We start from the raw sequence: 9,677 nt of genomic DNA, 5'->3' as shown, positions 1-9,677 counted from the left end.
TGTTAGTCTAATAAATTATTAACCAGTCCCAATGCTACTTAGCAGACAGACTCCAGCCCTGTATATTGAAAAGCTGCTAGAGTGTATTCAGATAAACTGTGCTGGTTCCACAAGTTAGAAAAGCTGAGTGCAAATGCAGAGAAGCAGAAAGAGAGAGTAGCTTTGTCATTTCAAGGGACTGCTTTCATTTTATTTTACTGCTGGTGTGTAACACAACCTTGCATGCCATGATCAGAGAAGCTCCTACAGTGGGTGTTATTGTGTACTGAGATTTGCACTGGAATGTTTACTACGAAACAAACAGTTGTACTCACGTTGAATTATTCCACAGGTAATTATCGTCACTAGTTTTATGAGCTGTGCAGCTTCAGACTAGTAAGGAATAACGGAAAAACAGGAGGCAGATTACCATTAAGCTTTGAGCAACTATAAATCTGGGGGAAAAAGTTGGAGATGCCAGTTCAGATTTTTTGCACAATCTCTTTTGCAGCTGATGAAGAGAAGCGTGAAGAAAAGCGGAATGGGAAAGTTGAAGAGCCTTACAATGATTTGCCTTATGATGAGGAAGAGCAGGATGAGGGAGATGATGAGTCTACAGCAGCAGACATCATTACATTTGCAGGCCGATGTTCACTACATGGAGCAAGCCATATCTTTGTTGAAAAAGGATTTGGGGCCAGGCAGGCACTTTGGGCCTGTGCTTTCCTCCTTTCTCTCTCCATGTTCCTCTACCAGGTCGCTGATCGGATTGCATTTTATTCGGAGTATCACCATGTTACTACATTAGATGAGCAAGATAGTCCACTTATGGACTTCCCTGCAGTCACAATTTGCAATTTCAACCGCTTTCAACTCTCTAAACTGACCAAATCTGATGTGGTTTTTGCTTACGATATTTTAGGAAACATTAACAGTTCAGAGCTGGGTTTGAAGTTTGCTGATGACCCACCAAACATTAGCCGGTATTACAGTACATTTGACCTTTTTAACCGAACATGCCACCAAATTGAGGAAATGTTATTAGATTGCAAGTACCGTGGAGACAAATGTGGTAAAGATGACTTTGCTGTGGTAAGTTATTCCCACACAGTGAATTCAGGGGAAAAATCGGTTTGTTGCTAACAGGTATCACACATACATCTTACCATTTTCTAAAACTCTTAAAGTTTATCCACATTCTGATGTCAGCACTATTATTACTGTTTTAGGGCTGATGCAGGTTTTCACAAACTCTATCTAGATCCAGCGGGTTACATTCTGAGACCTCCACTAAAAGTTTTTTTTTTTATTTTTTTTTGCTGTCACTAAGAATTACTCCTGCAGTCTTTATGTAATACTGTTATTCAGTTACTTACATACTCCGTGATTTTTAAGAGTGAGGCATGTAATTAGTGAATCAGTTTGGTCACTACTGGTGAAACATAAGACAACATTTGTGCACCGGAACCCCACTGTATTTCTTTCTCTCTGTCAAGTGGTATGATAACACTGTAGGATGGTTTACATTTCTGTGCATTCTTAGCACCATGTTAGTGCACATATGTGCATATTTTTGCCATTGTTAAGATCATAAGAGGTAAATATTTCCAGTAGTATTCTGCATTCAAGTCTTTATAAAGGGCACACTTGGTGTAGGCTGTCCGACTCCTTTAGTGTTGACAAACTTAAATCCATTGTTGTGGTAAGTATCAACTGCTTAAAATGTATAATAATAATGCATTTCAGCAAAATTATATCCCTTCTAGCAATTAATTCAGTTTGTTTGTTGAATGGTACATACAGCACATTTTGGCACCTACTGAAATAGTTAAATGATAGCACCACTTTTAGCAAGTAATAAAAATATTCATAAGCAGTAATAACAATGCTTCTTTGAAAGAAAATTTAGGGAATTTAGGAAAGTAACATGCAATCTGAGCTACATAGAACTCTGTATAGATAGATATGCATAGTAATCACTGATGTGTGCTTTTCTTTGTATGCAAACACTCTCTCTCTCTCTCTCACACACACACACACACCTTCAAGTCCCATTATAACTGAAGTGTACTGTTTGTGAGACTCCCATTCCAAAGAAGAGCATAAGTATTTATTTAATATAATGAACGTTTTCACATGCACCCATCTGTGCCATCTTTTCAAATGAATAATATTTCTAGCTGTACTGAAAATTAAATTATGCGCAAATCATCACATGTCAAACTAAGATGGTAAAGGTCAGTATTCTATGGCCACATATGATTTTTCTGGTCTTTAAGGGGACCTGCTAACATCTATAATCATGCAGATATACTGTACCCCCAAAATGGACATGTTACTGAGGACCCACTGTATTCTTAAGAATAGCAAATAATATAAATACATGTATGTGGCTTTAGGGGAATTGGTGTAAAGGCTAAGGTGTTTTCTTCACAGGCACAAGGTTGAGGGTTTGATTCTAACCTTTGAGGGAAAAAGGCAAGGCTTAAAATGGCACACAGGGGCAGCTAGCCAAGTACTTACCTATATACTTTGCCTTTGACAGACTCATTCTCAGCTAGAACATGTGCAGATTATAAAGAATAGACATAAAAACATGTGTCTAGCTATCTACATATACACCCCCTCCACACTTATACACAATAAAGTTACTAACTCCTTATGACATGCTTATTGCAAGATGTTCACAGGCAGCTAATATCAGTTCAAAGTCTTTCTGCAGAGGGAAAACGTTTGTATTTTCTGATCTTATGCATTTATGGTGGTGACACTTGGACAGTCATTTGTAGTTGTACAAAAGTTCTTATTTGCATGTTGTCATGTTCTTTTTACACACTCTGCAGTACCACAGGACAGCAGTAAGGAAGACACCGTAGTAATCTTTCTTCCCTGAAATAAGGGTGAGGCCCAGTGGGAAGCCTACCACAACCACCCTCAAGATTTAGGTGCTTTATACAGCTCAAGACAAATTGCTTCAGTCTGAAAAATAGATCACAGACATTATAGATTCTACCACTGACAGACTACGATGTAAATATAAAATCTTTTGCCCATAATAAACTTTACTGTTATTGTTTACTCTCTCTAAAATGTACTTTCTTAAATTGGAGAAGTTTAGTTGTTAAAATGCTGTGTGTACCCAAGTAAAGCATTTCTGTCTATGTAATGGCAAAGAATGAGTAGATGTAGGATAGCTTAGCATGTTAACATTAACAGCTGTAAACAACTTGATAATCTTAGTTTCATTCCTGCAACCTCCACTTTCATACTGTATAACAGTACAACTATGAACAAATATAAAAAAAAACCCTTAGGGTACTCATGGAAGCAGCCATGACTAGTAAATGCTGTTTAATCAACTAATACTAAATAAACACACCCACTAAGCTCAATAGTTTGTGTTTCTGTAATCCTATTGGCATTGTTTGTTCTTGATTTCACTTTATTGTTTTCACAACTGTAGTTTAAGTAATGAATTCATTTGCCAGCTGAAAAGCTGCACAGATAGTTTGCATGGTCTTTGGGATAGAAGTAGAAAATAGGCAAAGACTTGGAAGGGTTATGACAGATGTTTGCTGTTAACAGATTTTGCATTTCAGAAAGAGTGCATGTACAAATTTCACTTTAACAATGCTCAGAACAAAAACCTTGATTCAAATACATGACTTGCAGTGATTCATTTAAAAAAATGGATGAACTTGTGTGTACAATAAAATAATAAAGAGCAGAAGATCATTTTTCTTGGGTGCCAGACCATAATTTTTATTATTACTATTTAGTAGTATAAAGCTTTAGACAATAACAAGTGAGCTGAGCTAAGGTAGGGAGAATTATAAATTCCATGTTTATGTACCTATAGAATATCATTGCATACAATGGGAGTAATTGTTTCCATTTTCCGACTTCATGGATGCACCATTCCATTTATCTCCAGAGTCTGGAACATCTTTAACTTCATTCACAGTTGCCTTTGGCCCCTCTTCAAAGTGTTGATGTGAAACGAGCATTGCAAACAGAATGGGAATCAAATTAAAGAACAGCAAACAAGTTTTATTTTACCTTATTCTAACAAATACATGTTAACAAACATCAGATACAGACTGTAATGTGCCTTCCCTGTTTTAATTTTAATCTTGCATTTAGTTCATATGAGAGAAGTATGCGGGGAAATACTATGCATATGGTACAGTTAATACTTTTGTCATATCCCTGAAATCACGGGAGAGAAAAGTCTGAATTACTGTGCCGGATGTTCAAGGACAAGATCTCCTTAACAGATCTTTCAATAAGGAGTAATGTTGAGTAAGAATTTATTTGGATTGTTCAGTTGCAAAATATAATAATTAATAACCTCCTGCAGATTAATTCATTTATATACTGATTTATTTGTTTATCTGTCTAGCTGTCTACTTTTGTTTACCAGGATAATCTGACTGGGCATAATCCCCTTTCAACAGATGCCCAGGGAGAAAAGCTCCAAGTAGAAAAACACTAATGACATTTGACAAACAAATTCCCACAAACTACAATAAAGTATTCCTTAGTTCAATTAAGAAATGGTTTTGCAAGTCTCCAAACTAATTCAGTAAGGAAATCCTAGACTCAATTAAGAAATGGTTTACATGTCTGCAATCAAATTTCTACAAATTAATACAGTAAGGAAATCTTAGTTTCAATTAAGAACTAGGTTATAAACCTTTTTATCACCCACTGTATAGCCAACTGGCAGACTGGTAGGACTCACAAGTTTAAAATTGGTGAGGCCACCACCACCAAGACTCCAGTCACTAATAGAATCCCCCAGGGCTCAGTACTGGGCCTCCTCCTTTTTGGCATCTATGTTTCTGAAATGGAAACAAATGCTGAAGATTTATGGCTGACCAAGTTTGCAGATAATTGCAAGTCAGGGTTATCATCAACTCCCCTGCAGACACTAGCATTCTTCAAGAAGATGTATCTCTTTACAACAAATGGTGCCAAAGCCACAGTCTTAAACTCGGTGCCAAAAATGCATAATTTTGCCCTTTGGGAAGTCAACCATCCAGCTAATTACCATGCTGAGAATACTCTCCTAAGAGTCGACCCAGTGGTCAAAGATCTGGATACGCACATAGGCAGTAGCTTTACCTTAATCCACCACATGACCATAGTGGAGAGGAAGTCCTTTTATGTTGTACAACTTACAAGTAAGAGCATGGCATCTACGTCCAAAGATGTCATTATCCCGCTATACACTGCCCTTATCAGACCAGTCATAGAGTACAATGCTCCCTTTGGTATGTACCTGACCATGTGCAGCAACTAGAGTGACCTCAGAGGTTCCTTACAAAAAGAATACAAGGTGTAACAAACCTGCCTTATGCAGAGCACCTTAAAACTGTTTCCCTCCACTTAGTCTCCTATAGATTGCTGAGGGGTGATCTATGCCTGGCTTACAAGGCATCTAAAACCCCCACACTTATGAATCTCTTGCATATTTATAAATCAAATAGAACCAGAAATACAAATTCTAGGGACCTGAATTTTGTCTGCGACTTAAACAGAATATGTTGGGGATACAGGTTTGTGTCCCAGAGACTGCCGCTACTGTGTAACAGGCTTCCCATTCATGTGAAGCTGAATTTGTCTTTTACCCAGTTTAAGTGTGATCTAGACCATAGGATGAAGAATAGGAAATTTACACCGGGCCTGGCACCCATGCTGCTTATGGACAGAGGTAGCTTATGAGTGCCTGGTCCTCAATGTCCTGTTTGGATACAGGACATCATTGTTCTTTTGGGAAAACTTGGCTAGACTTAGAAAGCCCCCCAGGTCATTAACCTAGTAACAATGTATGAATATAAGTTTGTCTACAAGTTCATACAAAGTAATACATTACAGAAACTCTAGGTTTAAATAAGAATGGTTTTATACTTGTACAGACAAATAGCTAAACCTACAGATTACAGGAGAAGAAAATTGCCGATACATGTGACTGTAAAGCAAGTATTTAGTCTATATACAATTCTCTAACATTATGAAGCATTGTATATCATGTCCATGAACAGAGTAGTTTTGCTGTTTTCGTGAGATATGACTGCAAGTTAAGGACTGGCATTTATTTGAAGAATGCACCTTGAAATGTGTCATTATTATTATTATTATTATGAAACAAGTGTTTTTTTCATGATAAATGTTTGTCTGCACAGTGGCAGTAGATAGTGTTGTCACCTCACAACAAGGGGTTCTATGGTGTCTTTTGTGTGGAGTCTGCATATCCTCATTCTGTTCACATGGGTTTCATTTGTGTGCTCCAGTTTCCTGACACATTAGAAAGATGCACAGTGGGTGAATTAGGCACTCACAATTGGCCACAGGTGTGTGGATGCACATGAGGTATATGGTGTGGAAGAATAACCCCAGCAGGGCTTGATACCCAGTGGTGTTAACCTTGGCTGGAGATGATTGTCATTGATGAAGTGACACCCCAACCCCATGTGTAAAAATGAGAAAAGGGGCTGTGGATGGATGGATGAATGGAAACATATATGTTCATTAAAAAATAAAAAAATATATATAGTAGTACAGCATATGGATATTTCTAAATGAAAAAAAAAATGCCTCTCTGTATACGCAGATGAATTTTTTAAGAAACAAACAGGTGGTCTGTCAAATGCAATGGATAATGTAAGCCAAAGCAGTAACCTTCACATCAGTCTAAACTATCCCAAAGTTTTGGAAGTTAAAATGAGATGAAACAGTAGTCAAAGAGCTGTCTAGCTTTGTCATGGGCTATGACAGGCAGTTACTTTGTAGGCTTCATAATAGAGTCACAATTCACAATAGTTTGAGGAATACCAAACGGTGGCATCAGAGTTCGTTGGCCTTCAGGGCCTTGTTAGAAGTTTTATGCATGGGAAATAAGTTAGCTTGTTCGGCGTTCTATATAAATAGTTGTCATAAATAGAGAGGCACTGAATTACAACAGGGAACCTTAAGCAAGAGAGTCAGCAATTATCAGCAATTAGTGATAATGAGCAACTAAAACAAATTAAATATTTATATCAGAGTATCTTAGCTTCTGTTAACTACACATAGTCTAACAGGCACAAGCTCCTATTCTAGTTTTAATTTTATTTTTTATTTATTTAACATTTGTTAACTGGGAAAGTCCGACTTGGACTGAAGCCAGTTTTCAGTGCTGCAGATGCATGTCTTTGTAATTGTAGTTATGAGACAAATTAGGTCTGATTAAGTGAGCTTTCAGAATCACACAGCATAAGAGTACAGTACTAAGACTCAAGCTCATTTTATTGGGTATAACTCATTTATTGCCTTACCCATGTTACCAGGGTTATTCAAATGCATCTTTTGCAACATGTGATTTTAGAATATGCTGATTTGATGTGGGTACATTTATTGTGCATATCTATTGGACGTATGTGTGCGTGCGTGCTCACTATGGTACTTTGGACATGACTATTATAGCTTGCTTTTTGCTTAGAAATATAAAACCTGACCTGATGCATCGAGGTCTTCTGATAACCATTTTATGTCTTGAAATTACTGCTTTAATTATACATTATCTGGCACTAAAAAGCTGTATACTGTGCTGCTATTGTCTTAGAAAACATTATCTGTACTTTTTGGCTGTTAAGTTTGCTTATTTTAACTGCAGGACATTTTAAATTATGATGGTTTGTTTTTAATTCAGAGAAGTATGGTCTGTTCCATGTAATTCTTTATGTGGATATTTCAGAAATCATTTTAGTCACTTCAAAAGGCTATTTTTGGTTTTAAAATGTTTCCTGTGGACAAAGATACATGTCCCAAATGCATCATTTCAGACTTTTCTGCCCTTGTGTGTGTGTGTGTGCTTTCCAGGCAGACCAAGACCAGCACATCAAAAGTATGTTTAATGGTGTCTTAAAATGTTGACTTTAAAAGTTTTGACACTGGACAGCTCATATCCCATAAATGTGCATTTGCAAGAGCGTGGAAAGTTGCTGTTTTGCCAGATAAGTAGTTGCAAAATCAGTCATTGCATGAATCATTATATGACAATATAACGCCTATACAGGATAGCATTTGGTATACATAACTTATCTCCACTATTTATTTATTTTACATTTATTTACTGGGGAAGTCCCACTGGGCAGGGTTGTCCGTGGAGAAAAGGTCCATACAATATGACAAACAATAAAACATAATAATGCAAAGCGATACTCAGTAAAATCAAAATTCAGTCCAAATATAAAGCTTACAACAATTTAAAAAAAGAAGCTATGTCAAAGATTCCCATAGAAGTATTAGAAGTGCATTGAAGACACGAGAATATTTACAACATTGTTAAACAAAGAGCAATCCAAGGAGAAATACTTAATACAGGATTCTATAAGCATTAGTATAGTTTGTATTGCAAGGAATTATTTGGGTTTTGAAGTTATAGAAAGACTTTATAGAGTCTGGTGTGGTCTTTAGGAGTTAACCTTGGTCAGAGCATGCACATATCCAAGATTTGGTGAGATGGGATTTTAATTGATTTTTGAAACTAACTTACTTTTTGTCTGTGTCCTGACTTCGGGTGCGAGCGAATTCCACATTTTGCGATAGTACAGGAGTATAATGTTTAGGTCAGCTATGAGAGAAACAACAGCTTGAAGGAAAAATGAAATGTGCTAAATATGCTTTTTTCAGTCTTTCCCAATCTGATTGCTGTATTTATAGGGTTTCATAACAGGAGTTCGACTGTCTACACACCTACCTGCACCCACCCACAGTGCTAGCCTACACCCATATCCCTTCCAAAGATTCATGCTTTTGGCTAACAGATTGCTAACTGCTGCAGACTTTCACTATATATACATGTACCAGTATAAATATGAAAACATCCTGCCTGTCCCCTGAGATCTGAGATATTTTATGAATCTTGCCATTGTGGGTCTGTTCTGTTTATGTTTCATTAAAGTTACTTATTTTTGCATTTTTCATTTTCTGTAGGTGGTGTTGCCCTCTCTTTTCTATGTTGATTAGCAACTGCTATAATTGCATCTGAAACATAATAGAAGTTGATTTGTCCTCTTTGTAAATGCATCATTATGATCACTTAAAAGTAAAAGACTCCTAATGTTTCTGAAACAGCATACAAAATGTAGATAAACTGCATTGCTTGACTAAGGAGTCTAAGAACTATCTGGATGTATAACTGCTTGATTTTACTATTTCTCTTGTGTATTGAGTTTTTGTTTTAACTACTGCATAATAACAGAGGATGTCTATTTCAGTATGTTTCTTTTGACCCCCTCCTCCCTCTTTCATTTATTCTGGCCGTCACAGTGCCCCATTTGTTGTTAGGTCTACCTTCTCTTCCTTCATCTTCCAGAGTTTTCAGACTGAGCTGGGGCTGGTGTGGATTTTAAGAGCATCTCGGGGGGGGGGGGGGTTCTGGCAACTCCTTCTACTGCAGAGTAGTTATTATTACCTACTTTATTTTCTTATCACACACTCCTGTATTCATTGATTACATCTCAGGGTTTACTGCTTCTATGAATCACACTTCCCTACAGGGGTGGCACACCCATCCCTGCCTGCCTACAGCACAGATGCACTAGCCACTGGTTGAAACCAGGACACTTAGGCTGTAGTTAGGACTTTATCTCTTTATGCCACGACACTGACAATTTATGAGCTTTCCAAAGATGAATTCAGGAATTCATTTT

General features: G+C 37.1%; 1 protein-coding gene across 1 annotated transcript in view; it reads left to right on the top strand.

The window, feature by feature from the left end:
• Positions 1–319: 319 nt before the first annotated feature.
• The window catches only part of LOC122810621 (acid-sensing ion channel 1B-like), a 28,317-nt gene continuing 18,959 nt past the window's right edge, over positions 320–9,677 (top strand). Inside the window, exon 1 of the mRNA XM_044082196.1 lies at positions 320–1,071. Coding sequence (XP_043938131.1) covers positions 454–1,071 — 618 coding nt within the window. The 5' untranslated portion in view covers positions 320–453. The remainder of the gene's footprint in view (positions 1,072–9,677) is intronic.

Source organism: Protopterus annectens, chromosome 9.part0 (assembly GCF_019279795.1).
Source record: "Protopterus annectens isolate FY-2018-M chromosome 9.part0, PAN1.0, whole genome shotgun sequence".
In the NCBI taxonomy this organism is placed as follows: domain Eukaryota; kingdom Metazoa; phylum Chordata; order Ceratodontiformes; family Protopteridae; genus Protopterus; species Protopterus annectens.
This window is presented reverse-complemented; position numbering and strand designations above follow the sequence as displayed.